Source organism: Psammomys obesus, unplaced genomic scaffold (genome assembly GCF_907164565.1).
Source record: "Psammomys obesus unplaced genomic scaffold, mPsaObe1.curated_primary_1811, whole genome shotgun sequence".
NCBI classification, from domain to species: Eukaryota; Metazoa; Chordata; class Mammalia; order Rodentia; family Muridae; genus Psammomys; species Psammomys obesus.
In genome coordinates, this window is record NW_026592439.1 from 198,667 (window position 1) to 218,095 (window position 19,429).

Here is a 19,429-nt window from a genome sequence, read left to right on the forward strand (position 1 = left end):
CCCCCCCCCCCCCCCCCGGGCTTAGTCTACTCTCAGGACAGGCTTTGTCCATTCTGTCAAATGCCAGTTTTCTAGCTAGATCTGGTGGGTTATATTCTTGGGAAAAGGGTTAGTATCAATTGGAAATACGGAATTCTAGATCTCAAGAAGGGGCCTAAAATACAGGTTAGTTCTTCGTTTTGCTAGGCTTACATAGAAACTACTTCTGTGAGAGTGGGGAAGAGGGATTCTTCTTCATTCAGCCCAGAGGCACCTTTTTGTTTGTTTGTTTGTTTGTTTGTTTGTTTGTTTGAGATAGAGTTTCTGTGTAGCCCTGGCTACAGAGTCCTGGAACTCTGCCTCCAGAGTGCTGGATTAAAGGCACATGCCACTACTGCCTGCCCATCTCTTTGTCTTTAAAGAAGGGGAGTGATTTGCATAATGCCAACTCATTTCTTGGCATGTGAAACATTCTTACCTTTAGCCTCCAGCAAACCAGTTTCGTGCGCAGTGTATTTGAGCTTGATATGCTGGATCCATTGCCTCCCCTCCCCGTGTGTCCCGTCATGACATTTTTATGTGAATTTTCATCTGTGAAAATTCTAGGTGTATTTTTTCAGTTCTTTGTCAAAGCACTTTGACCTCCTGCTTCTGTGTTTCAGAACTCCGGCTTGCTTCAAGGTCCTGATCATCTGTGTGCCTCTGCTCTTTTCTTTCACACATGGCAGCAGCTAGAAAGGAGCTGGGTGGTTTAGACTAGATAGGAATTGCTGGGCTAGGGGTACAGTTTGGTGGTCAAGTGGGCGTTTAGCATATGCAAGCCTCACTTTGAATGCCCAGCACCCAAGGGGAAGAGACAGAGATGGCTGAGTTTGGGTCTGCCGTTTCTATGCTTTAGACAAAATATGGCCCCTTTCTCTGTCCTCCCAAGATTCCAAAGGCAGCTCCTAGGAAAGACCCATTTAGAAAGCAGAATTTACAAATTGCCTCTGCTCAGTTGCTGTAAGGTCCTGGGGTGCCTGGCACTCGGCCCTCTGAGGAGTTAGATATGGCCAACTTTACCTTCTTTCTGTTTGATTTTCTCCTGCTTTCTCATACTTGGCAGGTTTTGTTTGTTTAATTTTTTTTTTTTTTTTGGCAAACAGGCAATAATTAGTGTTTGTGCGGAGGTATATGTCATCAGTTCCTTGATGGTCTTTCCTTTTCTCCTTCACCTGCCAACAGCCTTTCCCTACTCTAGCTTCTCCAAGACTCCCTCATTTTCCTCACAGGGTACGCCTGGCTGGGATGAAGATCTCTCGACCACCCACCTCAGTGGGGCACTATAAGATGGTGAAGCACCGAGGAGATAAAGGAAATGAGGAAAACCCCCACAGGTAGGAGGGGAATTGCTGTCGGACTCTCGGGTCTCCTAGCTCAACAGGAAACTCTTAAACGTCTCTAAATTCCAGGCTATTCCTTTTAGATCTTAGTCTTAAACTTCTAACCCTCAGATTTGACCTCCTGGTCCGTACCCAGAATTCTTGGACCCAAGATGGAATGAACTCACTGACATACCAATTGCTGGCAAGAGAGCTGGGCCCTCTCTATACCAACATTACTGCAGACATTGGGACTGACCCTCGGGGTCCCCGGGCTCCCTCTGGTCCTCGATACCCACCGGGTTCCTCCCAGGCCTTCCGTCAAGAGATGCTGCAACGCCGGCCGCCAGCTAGGCCTGGCCCTCTGCCTACTGCCAACCACACAGCTGCCCGTGGTCCTCACTGACTCTTCTCCGTCCACTTCAGTCATGACACTGAGTCAGAGGGGTTGCACTCCTCACACCCCTTCTCCTCACTGCTCTCAGGGGGACGTGAGGGAACTAAACTCTAGTGCTGTGCTGGGGGCAGGGACCTCTCCTCACGGCTAGGTTGGAGCTGGGCTCCCCTAGACCTGGAGGTTCCCCTTTCCAGGGGCCACCTATCAGGGCTTATGACTGTGAATCTTTGATGTCCTTTTATGTGACGAATCCTGGGAGTCCCCTGCCCCCAGGGTAGGAGCAGGGCTGGACCCCAAGTCCCTTCCTCGTCCACAGACGTCACTCTCATCCAGGAGTGACCTGGCTTCTCCTGGGACCTCTGTGAATATTTATTCTATTTATGGTTCCCAAGAAGCTGTCTGGTGGAGGAAACCCCTAACCTGGGCATTTCCTGCCAGTGCTGGAGTAGCTTCTCTGGTCTTGGCCCAGGGGGGCTGGGATTTTGATATCTTTTCTAATAAAGGACTTTGTCTCACCTTTGTTTGTCCTTTCTGCATTCCAGGCCACTTTACCTTTTCCACCATCCCCAACCTGGACAAGTCTATAGGTTGACAGAACAGCGAGACCAAACTAAGCTCTGGCAACCTTTATTCTCATGAGTGGGAGAGGAGGGATCAGCTGTTAGATTCTGTGCCCAGCACAGCAACTGCTGCCTGACGCCCACTCTCTATACAGTCATTGACAGCGACCCCCTCATAGGAGGCTCCAGCCAAAGTCAGGGGCAACCTTTGAGCAGTCAGGAATCGCATAGCTGACTCTGAAAGGTAAGGATGAAAGGAATGTTATTTAGCTGGGGTCCGACTTCCTCAGCCCACCTGCTTTCCCAGCTTACCTAGTTTTTGCCAGTGGCCTAGTGTATACTGAGGGATACAGTTCTAAGGAGAGATAAGAGGCAGGTGGATGTTTAGAACTAATTTCCAAGGCCTTGGTTTGATAAACATTCTGGTCCTGGAACGGATAAGAATTGATCTCAGCTCACCTTATGTAGGTGGACCAGGCATTGGCTCGGTCGTTCTTTCAGTCCTAAGTGTATAGCAGCTGCTTCCTGTGCTTGCTGTTGGAACAGCTCTGGAGACAACTCGTGGCCATTAGCTTGTAGCTTCTGTAACCAGTAACCTCCCAACATCACCTGTGGAGAAATGCAGCACTGACCATCATGCCCATGCCAAGGCACACGGGAGCCCTTTGGAAACCCCACCCTAAACAAAGTTTCCTCCTCTCACAGTTACTCGCAGGCCTTGGGGGTTCCCATCGTGCTCAGGATAAGCCATGGAGTCATACACAATTCCCAGGACAGTTGGGTCTTCTGACGATGGCACCAAATGTCCAAATCCCTGGAGAGGAGGGTGTCTGTGGGTCAGAAGGGAAGGGCTCTCAATGAGCCTGTCTCTCCCCTCTTCTTCCTCGTTCTCCTCTTCCTCATACCTGGACAGGCAGACAAGCTCCTTTGTACTGCAGGTTCACCACAGCGACAGACACAGCAGTGATGGTACTCAGGATGCGAGCTAGAGGTGCAGCCTCGGCAGGGAGCAGCCTGCTGAGCACTGGAGGAGAAGAGGTGGAAGCATTCATACTAAGCTAGCTCTGTCTTACTGGAGTCCCTCAGGAATGAGCAGTTCAGGAGCCCGGCATGGCTTCCTGGTGGTTAGGGAAAGGGAGGGACTGTCCCGTTACCTGAAGCTGGAACAGCACTAATGATGTGGTCAGCCTCCAGACTGCTGTCTCCCAGAGACACCTGAGTGATAAGAACACCTGAGTGTCACGAGGCCTTGAAGGGTAAGGTGAGATACGCTGCCTTCCTCTCAGTTCCCCAGGTACTCAAGAGACAGGAGACGCTGGGTGCTGACCCAGGATGAAGAATATGAATGACAATATCTGAACAACAACAATAACAAAAAGCCTCTGTATAATCCAGAAAGTGGGCCAGAAAGGCCAGTGTGGCTGCTCTGAAATGCTCATTGAAGGTGGGTTGTTCCTTCTGTGTACCCAGACACTAGCAAGCACTACTACTTCCATTCACAGGCTTGTACCTAAGGGCTTTTTGAGAAAGGTTCACAAATAAAAGCCTAGGAAGCTGAGGTAGCCAATATCTAAAAAGCTCTTCTACGGCAAGAAAACAGTCCAGTGCTACCAGCCCTGATCTGGTTAAACCACTTAGACAAAGAGTGACTGTGTGTGTGTGTGTGTGTGTGTGTGTGTGTGTGTGTGTGTGTACACACGAATGTGGGTGTCTGTGAAGTTTAATACCTCTACTGAACCTGAGCTACCTGATGGGAGAGCTAGGAACTGAACTCAGGTCTTCTGCAAAGGCAGTACATGCTCTTAACTGTGAGCTGTTTCTTCAGCTTCCTTCTCCCCAGATGAAAACATTTATGGATAAGAAGTTATCATTGACTTTAAAGGGTGGCAGGCACGTCCCAGGAACACGGCAGGGCTTTGATAGCTTTGTGACTCTCGTGATTGATGGGTGTGCAGCGCGGATAATAGGCAACAATGTTAGAATGGTTGTCATATGAGGAAACAGTATCACTATGTTTTAAAGTCTTGGGCCAAGTTTAAAGAAATGGATGTTCAGCAGAGAAGTCCACATCCTTCCCCAGAAGGCCTGTTTTACTGTGGCTTAAAATCGGGTCATGTATGAGACTTTTTGCTAAGTAAATTTTTGCAGCGCTCAGTATTACAACAAAACTAGTTAACACTGACACAGGTTCCCTGTGCTCCAGAGGGTTTTCCTACCTTCCACCGCCCTTCTGGCTGGAGGCTGAGCCCACAGACTGGTTGACCACTGAGGACAGTGACTCCTTTACTTGTTAGATGACTCTGAAGGGCCTGGGGCAACGTCTCCAGCCCTCCACGGAGTGACCACTGGCTCCATCGCTCAGCCCGAGCCTGACGAATTAGTGAGGAATCCGGCTGTGGACCCTGCCCTAAAAGGAGGCAGAAAATATCCAATCAAAACAGTACCCCTTGTATGAAGTATATCAACTTGTCGGGTTTTTTACTTTCACCATTTGAACCAATGCTCCACCTCACCTGCTCCCAGCAGTAGTCCCAGTAATATGGATCGATGGGTTTGCTCAGCTTGAAAGAGACTGGGAAAACAGGACCGGACGCTGAGCTCACGGCTGTTGCCAGCAAACACGCCTCGGCAAAGACTGTCCATGACTAAAGACGCCACCTTAAGGGGAAGACTAGGACTAAGGGGCCAAGGAAGAAGCCACCATGATTGGCCCTGCTTGGGGTAGGGGTTGGAGAGGGATGAAGGAAGGAGATAGTATGGTTTGAGGAGGTTCCCACTGGAACAAAAGGATGGGAAGGAAAGGAAGACATTTATTCCCCACACTGGAGAAATGAGCGATAGATAGAGGATATCCCTAAATGATACAAGAGCCCCCAGCGTTAAGTCTGAGTGAAGAGATTGAGAAGCAGGAGGGGAGAGATTTGAGAGCACCTCTGAGCAGGGTCACCTCAGGTCCAAGGCGGCGCTGGGCAAAACTGTGCACAGTCTCATCTGGCTCCTTGCCCCTGGGCTTCATCAGCTCCCTCAGCCCAGCCCAAAACAGAGGTTTGGAGAAGGGGGGTGAAGGGCGGAGTAGCCCCCTACATGGAGGAAGGCATGGTGAAAAGAAAGCTCCCAGATTCCCCTTCCCAGGTCCTGGGGGTTATTTTCATCCATTTGACCCCGAGGCTGGGATGGCTGTCAGGGAGCAAACGGAAGAGGCGGGTAGTAAGGAGACAGGATGTTACCTGAGGCCGGAGGGCAGGGGGTGCAGGGCGCCGCCTACATACAGGAACCTGTTCCGGGCAGCCGGATGATCTCCCCGGACGGGCAAGATTTCTGACTCCAAGCCAAGCTCAGAAACCTGCTCTCCACAAGCCCTCAGGAAGAGGAGACACTAAGGAAAAACTGACCCAACAAATGTCTTCCCTCTCTGCAACTCTATCCCTTTGGAGAACTCTCCTCCACTCCTCCACATTCCACAGGACGCTCACCAGGAGGAGAGTCCGGGCTCCCAGCGTTCCAGCCGGCCTAATTCCTCGAGGTCCAAGTTCAAAGATCGCACCATCAGATCCCCGGACTGAGCGGATCCAGCCTCCCAAATGCTTGCTGCCCTCCACTAAGATCACCTGGAGCCAAAAGTGAGATGCTGTGGGCGCAGGGCAAAGGGACTAGGGGTGGGAGTGCGGGAATCCGCATAATCCGTGGGACAAAGTTTATCTAGCTTTTGGTGGAAATGTTAAGAGTAAATGGTACCAGTAGGGACTCACCTTAGGGGCACAGGGGCCTCGGATCAGATGATAACTTGCGGCCAGGCCGCTGATACCACCGCCAAGCACGACCACAGTCCGCCCCATCGTAAGGCCTGGGGAAAGGTTGAGATAGCCCGGCAGTTTTACAAACTGCGGACACCTCCCTCCCTCCCCCCACAATGGTCCCGTATCCCACCTCTGGCCACTTACTGATGTATGAGCAACTAAGACAGGGCGCGCATGTATATGCTGGTAGGAGAGCGGGGTCTTCGTTCAGAGGCCAGGACTTACCCGCGAGATAAGGGGAACCAGAGAGAGTGAGCGATAGAGAGGCCCTAGGACCAGTCCATCCTGTGGGTGTGCAGATAAGGGTCACGCCCACGCTATCTCCCCAGCTCAAGAGGCCAGAGTCCTGCAGCACCCGGGTTTCCTAGCCTCTACAGGTGAACAGCTTCAGGTCCTCTATGCCCGCCCCTAACTTTTAGGGTCCCTCTGACTCTCCGTCTGTTCCATTCTGGCGGCCTGCGACTGCGCTTCTCTCTCCTGCTTCCGGATTGGTGGGTCTTGGAAAGCGGGTTCTGGATTGGTGGGCTCTGGATCCATCCACCAATGAAAACACCGAACTGGCAGTGACGCTGCCGGCGGAGCAACAGAGAAAGTCCGCTCCATGGAACAGGTTAACCCGTTCTTTGCCTAATCGGAGTTAGTTGCAGTAGCCGGCGTGGCCTTCCCCAGGGCCAAGACAGCAAAAAGCTGAATCCGGGAGTTAGCATTCCCCAGCTCAAGCTTCCCAGGTCTGCGGTGAGAAACCTGGAGGGAGGGAGGGCCCCACGAGCTTTAGTTAGAAAGAGACACTTGGAGGCCAGTCCGTGGGGAGGCGGCTCCATAAACAGCTCCTTGATGTTAGCAACAGACAGGGCCTGCGGGAGCGAAGGCCACCTGGCAACGCAACCAGTGTTTGTCAACAGGGGTTCTTGGGTGCCTGGCCCTCGAGGGGCAGTCCCCCTCTCAGGTAAAAACTGGCGTGCCAATGCCTGCACTCTGGTTTTCAGGCCTCATCGCAACTTCACAGGTCTCAAGGTTTGTCGTCCTGGTACTACAACTAGTGTTGAGGTGCAAGTCTGGGGCCTGCTCAATCTGGTCTCTTCCGTCTGCTCTGAGAGCGCTCCCGCCTGGAGACGGAATTTAGTCCCGGAAAGGCTCCAGTTGAACCAAAGTTTTAGATCTCCATTCCCTCTTAGCCGCAAATACAAACATGAACATCACTTTTTCTTAATAAATTTATTCACAAAAAGTGAGATTGCAGAGGTTCTGGGGGCTGTACATGGTCAAGGGTCTGGTGAGCTCTGTACATGGGACAGGAAAACAAGGTGGAAGGGTACGTAATAAAAAAAATAATGGGAGCTACAACCACCCCTCCCCCCCCTCCCCGATTAAAAAGACACAAAAATAGACGTCTCTGAGGTAAGTGGGGAGCCTGGGGGCTTAAGGGTGTTGAAAAGGTTTTCACAGGGCTTCAAGATGATGTCACAGGCACCGAGGTGGCTCCTGCATCAGTTGGTAGAACAGCACGTAGCCCTCACTGGACGCCACCTGATTTTCACTGACAGGGGAGACACTAGGGAGAGAAACGGAATGGTTGTGGTCATCCCTGTGTGTGCCCCCTCCTCCCTACAAGACTCCGCCTCAGAGTGCCTGGGTGGAGGTCAGGAGAGACTCTCCCTCCACTTCGTCAGGATCTTATCTTTGGGGCCTCACGGGAGGAATGGAGCCAGGACTGCAGTGGCATGGGGCACGAGTTGAGTAAGAGGCTGTTCTCACCGGGAGTCATTGTAGACATGCCAACCAGTCTGGCACCGGCACAGAGCTGTGTAGTGGCCGTAGTGGACACTGCCCGAGTGGTTGCAAAGGGCGTACAGCTGGTAGACAGGGCTTCCTGTGGGTTGGAGAAGATCAGTCTCTACAGCCAAGAGTTGTGTCCCCGTCCTGAAGGCTCCTTAGGACGTTCCCTGCCAGACTCACCCGCTTTGTCACTGGCAAAGTCCCCCAGGCTTAGCCGCTGCAGTGGGAAGTCCACGCCCACTGAGCTTTTCCTGATGGAGCCTCGGGAGGTGGAAAACCGGTTCAGATCTAAGCCCTGGTTAAGGAGCATTGGGAGGCGGAGGGTCTCTAAGGGAGATAGCAGTAATAAATCCAACACCCTCCAGTCCCCCAGCACGTCCTGAAAGATGGCAAGGAAAGTTGGGGTGGCAGGTTTTTCCCAGGGAAAACTCAATGAAGGTGAGGAAACAATGTATGGGAGATATCCTAAGAGAAATAAGAACTGAAAGATTAGGATATGGAGCACGAGGATTCGGGGGAATCGTTGTACTGTCAACTTTTTGGTACTTCGTGTTTTCTGCCGACATCGGTCACACACCTAAACAAACACCAAATAGTGTTAGGCCAGTGTGCTTTTACCTAAGCTGGGTTTTCTGACACCCCCAACTCACATATAAATTTAGTGTGCTTCTCATTGCTTTGCCCCTCCTCTTTAACCTAGGCATGTGAGGACCTATCTGAGACCCCACACATGCACAGACATGTAACTGTTCTTCCCATACTAAGGGAGCATGCACCTCCTTTTATCCAGACAGATCCCCCATGTGTCCCACTACCGTAAACTTCCACATACTGGGGCATTTTCCGATTCTAGCTCTTCTTCCTTGGTGAAAAGGCTGAAACAGTCCCGCAGTGACACTTTGCCCCCAGCAAATCCTTTCTGAGGGGAGGGGAAGGAGGAGAAATAAGGGTCAGCATATTCTGGATTTCCTTTTTAAAAAATTGTCTACTCCAGGTTTCAGTTCTGCTTTAGAGACCCCCCCCCAGTTCCCACCCACACTTAGGGGTGGGTCACCGAACCCTTGTTCCATCCACCCCTGGAATCCTCTGAAATCCCACCTTGGGGATGGGCAGGGACAGGTCACAAAAAACCTCGAAGGTGGTGGAGCGATACCCACAGGCCTGGCACTTGAGGCAACTTTTCAGCTGGCCCACAAACAGGTCTAGGCAGAAGCAAAAAGGCAGGAGAAAAAGTCACTGTTGGATGCCTAAAGTACTTTCTTGGAATCCTATCCCTTTCTAACAGCTCTGCACACCATTTTACGTCTAGCCTGGCTCTCGTTCTTTCATCGCCCAAGACCAAACTCCCACTGCTTTGCCCCGTTCCATACCTACAATCTTGCTGTCTTCTCGCTCCAAGTAGCGCCTCCACATTAAATTGGCTCGGTCATCATCACTGCCACAGATCAAAGGAAGGGGCACCGTGAGACGGCTGTGATACTGGGTGTCCCCAAACCACGGAAATCACTGAGAGGCCCCTGCTCCCTATCCACATCCTAGCTCCTGCCCTAAATTTCTAGCCAAAGGAGTAACACTTCTGGGGAAATCCAAAATGAGAAGAAAAGGACTACATGTAAGGGAAGAATGTCATCTTTCTCTGCAAGCCCCTCTGATATATCTTATTGGAGAAGTTTTCTCCTTCCCCAACTTAGTGACATCCCCGACACAATTTTCTGCCTCTATCTGCACCCTTCAGCTTCCCTCCTCCTCTTCCCTTTCCTCCTTCCTTGTACTTACAAACCATTTTTTTTTCTATGCTAAAGGATCTTCCCTATGCCCTACATTTCCAGTTTTGATTCTCTCAGTTCTGTGAAGGGTGAATGCTACTGATAAAACTACTGGGGAGAGGAGCAAAGGGGAACAACTCTTACCTTAATTCAGGTTCTTCATGCAGAGCCCCTCCTCGGCGAGGTGGAGAGGGAACTGGCCCACTGGCCAGGATTGGTGGTGCCCGGCGGCCTCGTCGGTTGATTTCAAGGTGCAACCGCTCCATGAGGAGCTTCAGGAACTCTTGGGCATCCTGCTGGCTACAGCCAGACAGAATATGGGCAGTTGATCCCCCTCATGGTCCACGGACAGTATCCCCTGCCCAAATGTGGGTCCAAACTTCCCCGGCGTAGAAAATCTCAAGGCTCAGAGCAATGCTGCTGAAGCCCCTGCTTGGTCCCAACCCCAGACTTGGCCAGAGAGAAACCCTATCTTCTCGGCCTCCCCACCTGTATCCAGAGAAGGAGGGAACGTATTTCTGGAAGACAGCCCGGAATCGAGTGGGATTCACAGCTTCACAGGAGTCGGGGTGCCAGAGGGCACCAATCACATCTGCAAAGGCTGTTGGCGGGACAGTGGGGAAGGGACGCAAAGTTAGGTCTAGAACAGGCAGGAGGAGATTCCGTGCATAGAAAGCCTCTAGGAAAGGAACTGGGGAAAAGGAATGTGACTGCCAGATTGAAGGGCTGGGAACCTTGGGTACTGGGAGGAGACAAGGGGTTGGGGGGAAAGAGAACAGAAGGGTCAGGGGTTGTGCCCCACCTTCTGTGAGCTCCTGGGCTCGGCCTCCTCCAGGCACCTCTTGCCGGAAGTCCCTGCGCAGACAAAAGTCTCGAAGAGGCCTCGTGCTGCTCAGACACTGTAGCACGGCATTCAGGAAGCACTGCGGAAGCAGTAGGGACACCGCCGTTATCTTTCCAGACTGGTGCCCAGCAGGCCTTGAGAGCTTCAGCGCTCTCCTTCCACACGCCTTCCCCAGATCTGCAGGCTGTCTCCACCCACAACACCATTTCACATTCCTTTGATGGAGGAAGGACAGGAAAATGGCTCTTACTGTATTTCCCAGATTTCGGAGGCCAACATGACCAGAGCCCAGAAGCAGTGTGTGATGAGCCTAGAAGGTCAGAGTACAATCATATTCCACCTGGCAGGTTAGGTGGCGTGCTGCAGAATGTTTCCCCATCCCCTTTCGGGTGCCAACTCTGCCCTCTTTCCCTCACTGGTCTTCCTACCTCACTGGTCATGAGCAGTAAACCCATTACAGCTGAGTGTATCACCGACTCAGCCATGGCTGTCACACCTATTCCCCATTTACTCCGCTGACCAGCCAGCCGGCGCTGCAGCTCCTGGGGCAACTCCCCAAGCACTGGCATGGTTGCCCAGCTGCTCCCCACCCCCACTTTGCTGCCCCCAAATCCTCCTCCTGCCCCCGTGGCCCCTTCTTGCACCCTCTCCTGCTGGCTCCAACTGCAAGCAGCCTAGCTCTGTTAGCTCAGGAAAGGGGAAATCACATCAGTACAGGTGCTCTTAACTCCGCCCCTCTTCAGCTCCAGGGATTAATTAGGTCTAGGCCTAGTCCTAGGAGACAAGTTGCCTTAAAAGAAAGGGCCTCAGGACCCAAAGAAGAATTCCAAATAGTTGGGTTAATTCCCTAGGGGCTAGAATGGCACACCAAGTTGGAGAATCACATACAACCCAAAGTAAGATCTAGAAGGCCTCAGAAAAGAGTCCCCTGGTGTAATGAGGGTTGACAAGGGGACTTCCGAGAAGCCATAACATGACAAGAAAGCTGACGGCAAGAGGAACGTGAGCATGGAAGACCACATGTGCTGGTAAGTCCTCACCATCTTGTCATCAGAGTAGAAGGGCTCAGAGGGCCGGGCAGATATCATGTGGAAGGAGCCATGGGAAGCAGGGGGCTCTGTCCGTATGCTGAGCAGGGTAGGGGGGCCAGGGAAGCCCCCAAGACGCCGGAGAGAAGTGCTACGTCTCAAAGTGGGCGGCTCAGGCCGGAGCGCCAAGCGGCTCAGTGCGGCCCCTAGCTCGCCAGTGCCTCGGTGCCCTCCCAAGGCAATCCCTATTGGACGCAGGTCCCCACTGCTCACAGACTTGGAACGGGCTAGGTTGGTCCGAGATGGGAGAGGCAGAGCCACAGTTGGGGGTGGTGAGCCAGGCAAGGGAACCCCATGATCTGCTCGAAGGGGGCCTCTAGGACAAGAGCCTGAGGTCCGACCCCGACCCAGCTCCAGTTTCTTGAGCCTTTCATCTGGGGGACCTGGCCTGGGAGGCAAAGGTCGTAACATGGAGTTTGGCCCAGGCACTGGGTTTCGGCGCTCCTTGCTGCGGGCCCGGGGAGGAAATGGTATCTTGGCTCCCACTCGGGGCTGTACATTGACAGGTGGCTCTCGAGTCCGGCCCAGGCGGTGCTCGGAAGCCTGGGGCATTGTGGACACCGCAGGCTGGACCTGAGGAGAACAGAGGGTCGGCATTTGAATTAGGAAGGAAGAGAAGATATAAGCTACCATGCAAGCTGGCTTCTAGATGCACCAAGGGCATGAATCACATCTATAAAATAGGTTCTTGCATCCCCATTACCTAGCAATGTTTAGCACAAAAAAACAAAAAAAAAAAAACAAAAAAAACCTTAGTATTCCATCATTTTGACCTTTTCATGCCCCACCCCCTCTCTATAGAATACAGATTTATTGAAGAGCCAGTGGTAGTCCCAGTCTCAGCTGTTTTTATAATCTACATATCTGGTTAGTCAAGTGGGATGTGCCCCAGACCTGATCTGTGGATACAGGAATCAGTCCAAAAGACAGCATTCCAACGCCCAACCCCTGCTCCTTTGGGTTGCAAAAGAAGCCGATTATAAATGGGTGATTTGCAATGCACTCCCTCTTCCAGTTCAGGGATCTCACTTGGTATCTGGGACCAGGGAGCAATGGTTTGGGATGGAGGACAAAGTGCTTGACCCCTAATCTCTGCACCTCTCCCACCACAGCAGGGTTTTACCCGGGTCCGCCCCCCTCGAGGGCAGAAAGGCCGAGGCCGCTGATTGGCTACGGGGTCCGGCGGCATATTCCCCGTGGTCCGAGAATGCTGTTCTTCCAGCCCAGTTGTCCCAGGCCCCGCTGGGCACCGCGAGCCTCTCCCTTTGTGGTGAGCGTCCTCTGGGGTCTGGATCCGTCCTCCCTCGGCTGTCTCACCCCACCCTGCCATAACGTCCCAGCCCATACCTGTCCCCCGGCGAGGGGGCGGGGGAGGCCAGCCGGGGTCCAGCTCCAGCTCAGGGCCACCCCCTCCTACCCCCGAACAGCCTCCCCGCGGGCCAGGCTCCAGCTTCAGCCGCAGCTGTTGCCCAGCTTGCTCCCGCCGCAAGGGCCGCCGCCATCTTTGTTGGTGCCGCCCGGCCACAGGCCACCGGCTTCACAGTCTCTTAGGCGCCTGCGCGCCCACACTCGGAATCCTCCCACCCACCCCCTCGGCGCTTGCGTGAGCCCGCCCCCACGGCTCCCCGGCCGACACCATGGAAACGCAGCCAACTTTAGAACCACTAGTTCCAAGCTCTGCCAGGTGGTGGTCTTCAAACCATTGCTCCAAGTCCCTGAGGGTAAGGCCCCTCACCCAGTCACATGGTCCACAGGGATGAAGAGCCGAAAAATCGCGTAATAACGGAAGGGCTTGCAACACAGATTCTTTCCAAACAAGGGATGCAGCGGGAATGCCGCATGCAGGTCCAGCTCTAGCCCGCAAACCAAAAGGGAAGCATTTAGGGATGGGGAGATCCCTAGTGGGCAGAGAACGCTGGACCTGTGAAACTCATTCTTAAAGCGCCTTTGCAGGCTCAGACAGCAAGGAAAGCAAGGCTCACTGCTAACAGGCAGAAGCAAATCCCAACAGGAGGGGAAAAAAAATCAGATTTTCATCCATTTGTTAGCTCTGGAAAGGGCACCCATTTCCTCCTTCCAAACTAGTTGTTCCTCAGCGCCCGTATTTGCGTGTTCACCTTGTTAACAGCCATCAACGAGAACTACAGGCTACCTTGAGAAGCAGCTTTTATTGCCAGGTTGTCTACACAAACCAAAAAGCTATGTGCTGTCAGCTGCACTCCTTGCCTCCAAGATGCCTCCAGGGCTTTATTGGAGAAGGGATATAAATTGCCTATTTCAAGGCCCAAGTCTTTCACCTCCAGTACAGCTTAACTTAGAAACTTTGTGACCTTATCCTTTTGTCGGGTTTTGTTATTTTTCCTTCCAGCTATGGCTACTTTGTCACAACCAGAGGTGACCCGGTGAAGGAACCATTCATAAGAAAACGGGAAAGCAGCCTATCAAAAGTCCCTCTGTCCTGCCTCGGTGGCTGCATCCTTCACTGGCTGCATTTTTCTTTGTGCTGGATCACACCCTTCTGAATCAGATCAGGTACTTCCACTGCCAGCCAAGGACCCAGCTGCAATACAAAGGAGACCCTATTAGGTTATCCTACCACGATCAATGCCCCTTGTTCCACCTGAACCTCCTTCCCAGAGACTGTAAGTTCTAAAGTCCAGAACATATATGCCAAAGAGACAAGTTATTCCCTGTTTAGTTTCAGCTATGTCTATGATACTGCTTAGGGTCCTGAACCCTCTTTCTTCCCCTCATACACCAAGAGTAACAAACTTACCCCCAGGGCCATGAGATGAGCTAGTCCAAACTTGGGTACATTCCTTGCCCACAAAGGTTTGAAATGATCAGTCAGACATATTTTGCCACCCCTGTGAGAAAGACAAGAGGAAGGGGTTGACATACAAAACTGGCTTAATGTATAGCAGGCTTTTGGGAACACAGGAAGATTATGAGTGCTCAGAACAAGGTCTGCTAAGTACTCTGCATAGGCTTGGCACAGAAGACCTGGTCTTCCTGCAGACTCTGAAGCAGCGGCTCTGGGAAAGCCTGTCTCTTGAGCTCTTCCCTAAGGCTTCCTTTGCTCTTCCTCATCGCCTAGTCAGTCCTACCTGTACATCTTTGCTGTCTTCCCGTCCAGCTCAGGGACCGCAATTTCTGGAGCAGTAGTGGGATATGTGATAGGAATCTGGAGAAATTATAAAGCCTTAATAAAACAGAATCAAGAGAAAAATAAGTCTAATCAAACCCGTATCTCTCTTGGTTGAACTGCTTGTCCAGCAGATCCCCAAGTGGCATGTATGTGCAAGGATTCTAGACACAGAGATTAGTAACTGTTACATATCTGCTTCAAACCTCCCCTTTCCCCTCCCGTTTTAAAAGCTTTATTTGGTCCCTTCAAGAAAGGTTAGCTTCTTAAAAATCAGCTCATCAATTCCTTTCTTCTAAGCTTCATACTTCCCATTCTATCACACTCACTTCAAACTCGATGTCAAACTCATATTTGAGGAGGTCATGGATGTACCAGCATTTTCCAAACCACCTGTAACAAAGACCAAACCTCAGACCATTCCTATCACACTCAAATGACATCTCTGCTTAAGTCACCAAGTTGGAAGACTCAGGTCAGGGATTAGGGAACTCTAAACTAATGCATCTTTGGCAGCTTTCGAAGTTGGTTATGGGATACCAAATTGTTTCAGGTGAGGCTCCTATCCACACCTCCCAAAGGCTGGCTTACCGGGTCCCTTCTTTGTTGGACTCCAGTCGGAACCAATCATTGTCTGAATTCTTGTTGTTCTCCACATACTGAAAGCAGAAAATAAGATCTCAGAAAAGGGAGCTGGCGCTGGTGGTAGTGGTGAACACCTTTAATCCAGGCACTCAGAAGGCAGGTGGTCTCTGTGAGCTCGAGGCCAGCCTGGTCCACAAAGCCAGGACAGCCAGAGCTACACAGAGAAACTCTGTTATGAAAAACAAAAAGCAAATAAACACAAACCAAAGAGAGCTGAAGCCAAGGGCAGCCCCTTTTGTCAAAAGAAAAGGAAGATTATTTTCTTCTCTAGTATATCGTTCACAACTTTTCAGACATAAGCAAAATGAAAGAAAAGGCTAAACAGGTAAGTTTGGGGCTTTCGCAGAGAAGAGAATAGAATGCCTAGGTTCCCTATAATAGAGCAAACACAAAATATTTGGGGACTCATAGGGCTCTGATAGCATCTGTCCTTAACCCCAAACTTACTTTACTAAATATATTATTTCTGGAGGACCCTGTGCTGACTTCCATTAGCAGCTATGAGCTAGTGACTCTCAAATCTTTTCTTTTTGTAATTTAAAAAAATTATTTATTTACTTTGTGTCTATGAGTGTTCTATCTGCATGTGTGCCTGAATGCCAGAAAAGGACATCAGATGGTTGTGAGCCACCATGTGGTTGATGGGAATTGAACTCAGGACCTCTGGAAAAGGAACCAGTCTTCCTAACTGCCAAGCCATCTCTCCGGCCTGACTCTCAATTCTTTACCTTTAGTTCAAACCTTTTGTCAGAATTTCAGATTCTAGTATCCAACTACATGTTTGAATGTATATACCTTTATCTAAGTAAGAGAAAACAGAAACTTAGTACTTATATCTGGATTTTATACTGTATTTCTCTCCTCTCCCTCTTCAGGATCTCCTGTCTAGACTAGCCTCAACCTACTGCTATACCTAAGAATGAACTTGAATGTTTGATCCTCCAGCCTCCACCTCCTGAGTTGCTGGAATAAAAGTGTGAACCATTGTAGCTTGTCTTTGTTATTTTATGGGTTCTTCTTTTTCCCACAAGGATAGAAGGGAGAGAGGAATTAGGAAAATCTAATTTCTTTACTTTTTATGAGCCTTTTTTTTTTTTTTTTAAGATTTATTATCTATACAATACTCTGTCTACATATATGTGTACACACCAGAAGAGGGCACTAGATGGTTCTGAGCTATTATGTGGGTGCTGGGAATTGAACTCAGGACCTTTAGAATAGCAGACAGTGCTCTTAACTGATGAGCCAGCTTGCCAGCCCCTAATTTCTTTACTTTTATTTCTTCTTTGACCACAGCTACTAGCAAAGTACAATCAACCTCCTTAAATGACCAACAACCACCCCTACCCTCACATTTCTGAACACTCTGAAAAGTTCCCAGCATTCCAAACATCACACAAATTATCTGCAGCTCGAAAAACCATGCTTCTGCTAGAGCATGAGGCAAATCATAAAAGCAGCCCCACATCCCTACACCTGGGATTAAAACAAAAGTACATTCTTATATTTGTGTGTGTGTTGAAACCAAATTTTTAGAATTCTCACTATAAACCACTACCAACATTCTCAATTTCAGGTGGCTATATCTCACTCAGCCACCTAAGCCAGGAGGCCAGCCTTCATCCTTGACCATTTATTTTCCCCACTAATCTTTCATGATGTCCTGTTGACTTTAGTTTCTGCTGTTCATCTCTTATAGGGTCTCTCTGTACCCAGGGGTGGAACTAAACTCACCAAAACCCTCCTGCCTTTGCCTCCCATGTACTAGATTTATAGTAACAAGCACCACAACACCCAGTCTTGGCCCCAATTACTTTTTTAAATTTTTTTTTTGGATAGGGTCTCAATTGCTTAGGCTGGCCTTGAACTCACTCTGTAACCCAGGAAGGCTTTGAAACTGTCCAAGCTGGCCTCACACCTGCACTCGTCCTGCCTCAGCATCCCAAGTGCTAAAATTACAGGCTCCCAGCTTGTACCATGCTGTTCCTAGCTTGTTTCTTTGCTCATGCTGTCCAGAAGAGGGCATCAGATCCCCTAAAATCAGCGTTATGGATGGCTCTGAGCCATCATGTTCAGTGCTGGGAACCAAACCAAGTCCCCTGCAAGGGCAGTAAGTGAGCCGTTTCTCCAGCCCTGTCCTGATGTCTTGAGTGTCTTTTTCCTATACTTATGTTTTATGTGCTACTACGGTGTGTGTCTGTGTGTGTAGCCATGCCAGGTGTGCATGTGGCAATGAGAGGACAGCCTGAAGGAGTCAGTTCTCTCCTTCTGCTCTGTGGGTTCCAGAGATCAAACTGTCAGGCTTAGTAGAAGGTGCTTTACAAACTGAGCCATATCTCTCTGGCCCTTGTGCTTATACTTTAAGTTTTAATTCAAGTTTTGCCCCTTCTAAGAAGCCCTACCCTAGCAAACTAAAGTTGAATTATTCATCTCTCCCCATGCTCTCAAAATATCCTGGTTTTGTCTCTGTCTCTCCAATTAAACATGGTCTAATACTGTTTGTCAACCTCAGTAGAGCCCTTCCTGAGGACACCTGAGGACACTCCTTTGCTATTCGGTCAACCACAGGAGTCAACTGATCCGGATAGAGGACTGATATTCCTCCATTACGCTGCACCCACAATTCCCGTTTGTACACCTCCTCCCCCCTTTAGGTACCAGGAACACAGTATGTCTTACTGTTGTGTTTGAGGCAGGGACTCATACAGTTCAGTCTGGCCTTGAACTCATTATGTAGTCCAGAATGACCTGAACTTCCAATCCTCCTGCCGGGAGTCCATAAGCCACTTCCGTTTTTGAGGTGCTAGGGATAGGGCTTCTTGCATGCTAAGCAAGCACTCTGCCAATTTCTCAGTGATGCAATATATAAGGCAGGAGAACTTCTGGGTTTTGAAGCAGATAGAACCCACGGAGGGCAATCTTTTTCTTCCCATAACAGATGAGTTGAAAAGATGGCTAATTTATAACTAACGCACCAATCTCTAACACCGTTTTCAGTCCTGACATTCATTCCATTCATTTCATCACAAAGAATGAAAGAAGAGCAGTGATGGGCTGAGACTTTGGACTCAAGTATTTTTGACTCCCAACTCATACATTTAGCAAAACACCTGGTGCGGGAAAGACACGTCACCTTCCAGGAATACTGTTTTTTTCCTTCAAGGTCTGACCCTGTGTTCCTAACCGGAATCTCTTCTGCATCCTCCCTCCGTCCACCCGTAACACCCCACCCGCTGTCCCTTGCCCCTGAAACACGGGCATTTATAACAATTTAGACTTTAAAACTAAAAACCGGAAGCAGCTTCCACACGGAGCCAATTCCTGAGGACACCTGATTACCCGCAACTCCTTCGCAACGCCGTCAACCACGGGAGTAACACTGACCCGGATAAGGGACTGATATTCCTCCTTTAGTCGCTGCACCCACAATTCCCGATCTCGGGGTCCAGCGTTAGTCTTCAGCACCGGGATCTCAGACACGACCCGCCGGGTGGCCTCGTCCGCCATCTTGGAGCAGGGAAAAAAAAAAAAAGCACCAAACAAACGCGGAAGTGGAGTTGCTTGTAACTTACTCAGGGCGTCGCCAGCTTTACTGTGGGAAGATGGGGCATCGCACTGCCTAGAAGCGGCCTCTGAATGCACTCTTTATTTTTTTTCTCGTAAGAAAATAAAATTGACCGACTGGTGTAAGCGTCCGGAAGAACAGAATGGAGATGGGTCGCGCTGTCCAGAACCTATCCTTAAATCACCGGAGACTGCTCAGACACTGACTTCCGTTCATGCTCAGAAGCACTCTTGGGAAAACCCAAGACCTCTCCATCCCCGGAAAGTTGTTAGAATTTCAGGTTTTTGTGAACACTCTGAAAAGTACTGTCTCCTGAGGTGCGCAGTTTACGTGTCTGTGCCCCAGAGTGGCTTCCTTCGTTTTTATCCCTGCCGTGAAGAATTACAACTACCGAATCAGGAGTACAGGAGCTTGATTGCTTTTAAAGGGGACAGGATCCCATGTATCCCAGGCTGGACTTAAACACATACAGGATGGCTTGGAGCTCTGGATTATGCCAGAATTAA

At 50.3% G+C, this 19,429-nt stretch overlaps 4 protein-coding genes and 1 long non-coding RNA gene across 9 annotated transcripts in view; 2 read left to right on the plus strand and 3 right to left on the minus strand.

The window, feature by feature from the left end:
• B4galt3 (beta-1,4-galactosyltransferase 3) overlaps positions 1 to 2,252 on the plus strand; it is a 6,417-nt gene extending 4,165 nt beyond the window's left edge. For both annotated transcript variants that reach the window (XM_055613219.1, XM_055613218.1), the window contains exons 7-8: positions 1,251 to 1,355; positions 1,473 to 2,252. In XM_055613219.1, the coding sequence (XP_055469194.1) occupies positions 1,251 to 1,355; positions 1,473 to 1,746 (379 nt within the window). In that variant the 3' untranslated portion in view covers positions 1,747 to 2,252. The remainder of the gene's footprint in view (positions 1 to 1,250; positions 1,356 to 1,472) is intronic.
• A 96-nt stretch (positions 2,253 to 2,348) lies between these two features.
• Positions 2,349 to 6,571, minus strand: Ppox (protoporphyrinogen oxidase). Of its 4 annotated transcripts, none has more exons than XM_055613215.1 (13): positions 6,239 to 6,571; positions 6,047 to 6,141; positions 5,771 to 5,905; positions 5,525 to 5,640; positions 5,245 to 5,377; positions 4,811 to 4,955; positions 4,514 to 4,704; positions 3,452 to 3,512; positions 3,203 to 3,321; positions 3,001 to 3,111; positions 2,757 to 2,906; positions 2,610 to 2,652; positions 2,349 to 2,534 (listed from the first exon to the last, which is right to left on the minus strand). In XM_055613215.1, exons 2-13 carry the CDS (start codon positions 6,131 to 6,133, stop codon positions 2,392 to 2,394), a joined length of 1,434 nt encoding a protein of 477 aa, XP_055469190.1. In that variant the 5' UTR covers positions 6,134 to 6,141; positions 6,239 to 6,571; the 3' UTR covers positions 2,349 to 2,391. The 4 variants fall into 4 exon arrangements, with proteins under 4 accessions (XP_055469190.1, XP_055469189.1, XP_055469191.1 ...); XM_055613214.1 differs by having other exon boundaries at positions 6,320 to 6,570; XM_055613216.1 differs by lacking the exon at positions 6,239 to 6,571 and having other exon boundaries at positions 5,525 to 5,656; positions 6,047 to 6,119.
• Positions 5,651 to 7,326, plus strand: LOC129681323 (uncharacterized). Its single transcript, XR_008720834.1, has 2 exons — positions 5,651 to 5,917; positions 6,514 to 7,326. It is a non-coding gene; the product is annotated as an uncharacterized LOC129681323 (long non-coding RNA).
• Positions 7,323 to 12,898, minus strand: Usp21 (ubiquitin specific peptidase 21). Its single transcript, XM_055613213.1, has 12 exons — positions 12,463 to 12,898; positions 11,521 to 12,141; positions 10,731 to 10,790; positions 10,439 to 10,559; positions 10,126 to 10,237; positions 9,781 to 9,936; positions 9,241 to 9,305; positions 8,969 to 9,072; positions 8,703 to 8,789; positions 8,051 to 8,447; positions 7,850 to 7,964; positions 7,323 to 7,646 (listed from the first exon to the last, which is right to left on the minus strand). Exons 1-12 carry the CDS (start codon positions 12,499 to 12,501, stop codon positions 7,556 to 7,558), a joined length of 1,968 nt encoding a protein of 655 aa, XP_055469188.1. The 5' UTR covers positions 12,502 to 12,898; the 3' UTR covers positions 7,323 to 7,555.
• An 819-nt stretch (positions 12,899 to 13,717) lies between these two features.
• On the minus strand, positions 13,718 to 18,920 carry Ufc1 (ubiquitin-fold modifier conjugating enzyme 1). The gene is made up of 6 exons (XM_055613239.1): positions 18,743 to 18,920; positions 15,305 to 15,372; positions 15,043 to 15,106; positions 14,676 to 14,752; positions 14,345 to 14,435; positions 13,718 to 14,128 (listed from the first exon to the last, which is right to left on the minus strand). The coding sequence occupies exons 1-6, from the start codon at positions 18,863 to 18,865 to the stop codon at positions 14,048 to 14,050; spliced, it is 504 nt and encodes a 167-aa protein (XP_055469214.1). The 5' UTR covers positions 18,866 to 18,920; the 3' UTR covers positions 13,718 to 14,047.
• Between the last annotated feature and the right edge of the window lie 509 nt (positions 18,921 to 19,429).

Excerpts from the sequence above, each read along its gene's own strand:
- Usp21 (XM_055613213.1), bottom strand. The coding sequence starts at position 12,501 with ATGCTGTCTTTTGGACTGATTCCTGTATCCACAGATCAG. Across the intron at positions 10,238-10,438 it reads AGCCCAGGAGCTCACAGAAG|CCTTTGCAGATGTGATTGGT; the intron begins GTGGGGCACAAC and ends TCCCGCCAACAG. Across the intron at positions 9,073-9,240 it reads AGAAGACAGCAAGATTGTAG|ACCTGTTTGTGGGCCAGCTG; the intron begins GTATGGAACGGG and ends GCTTCTGCCTAG.
- Ufc1 (XM_055613239.1), bottom strand. The coding sequence starts at position 18,865 with ATGGCGGACGAGGCCACCCGGCGGGTCGTGTCTGAGATCCCGGTGCTG. Across the intron at positions 15,373-18,742 it reads AATATCAGTCCCTTATCCGG|TATGTGGAGAACAACAAGAA; the intron begins GTCAGTGTTACT and ends TTCTGCTTTCAG. Across the intron at positions 14,129-14,344 it reads CTCATCTCATGGCCCTGGGG|CTGGGTCCTTGGCTGGCAGT; the intron begins GTAAGTTTGTTA and ends TTTGTATTGCAG.
- Ppox (XM_055613215.1), bottom strand. The coding sequence starts at position 6,133 with ATGGGGCGGACTGTGGTCGTGCTTGGCGGTGGTATCAGCGGCCTGGCC. Across the intron at positions 5,641-5,770 it reads GAGCCCGGACTCTCCTCCTG|GTTTCTGAGCTTGGCTTGGA; the intron begins GTGAGCGTCCTG and ends TGTGGAGAGCAG. Across the intron at positions 4,705-4,810 it reads GGGACTACTGCTGGGAGCAG|GGCAGGGTCCACAGCCGGAT; the intron begins GTGAGGTGGAGC and ends GCCTCCTTTTAG.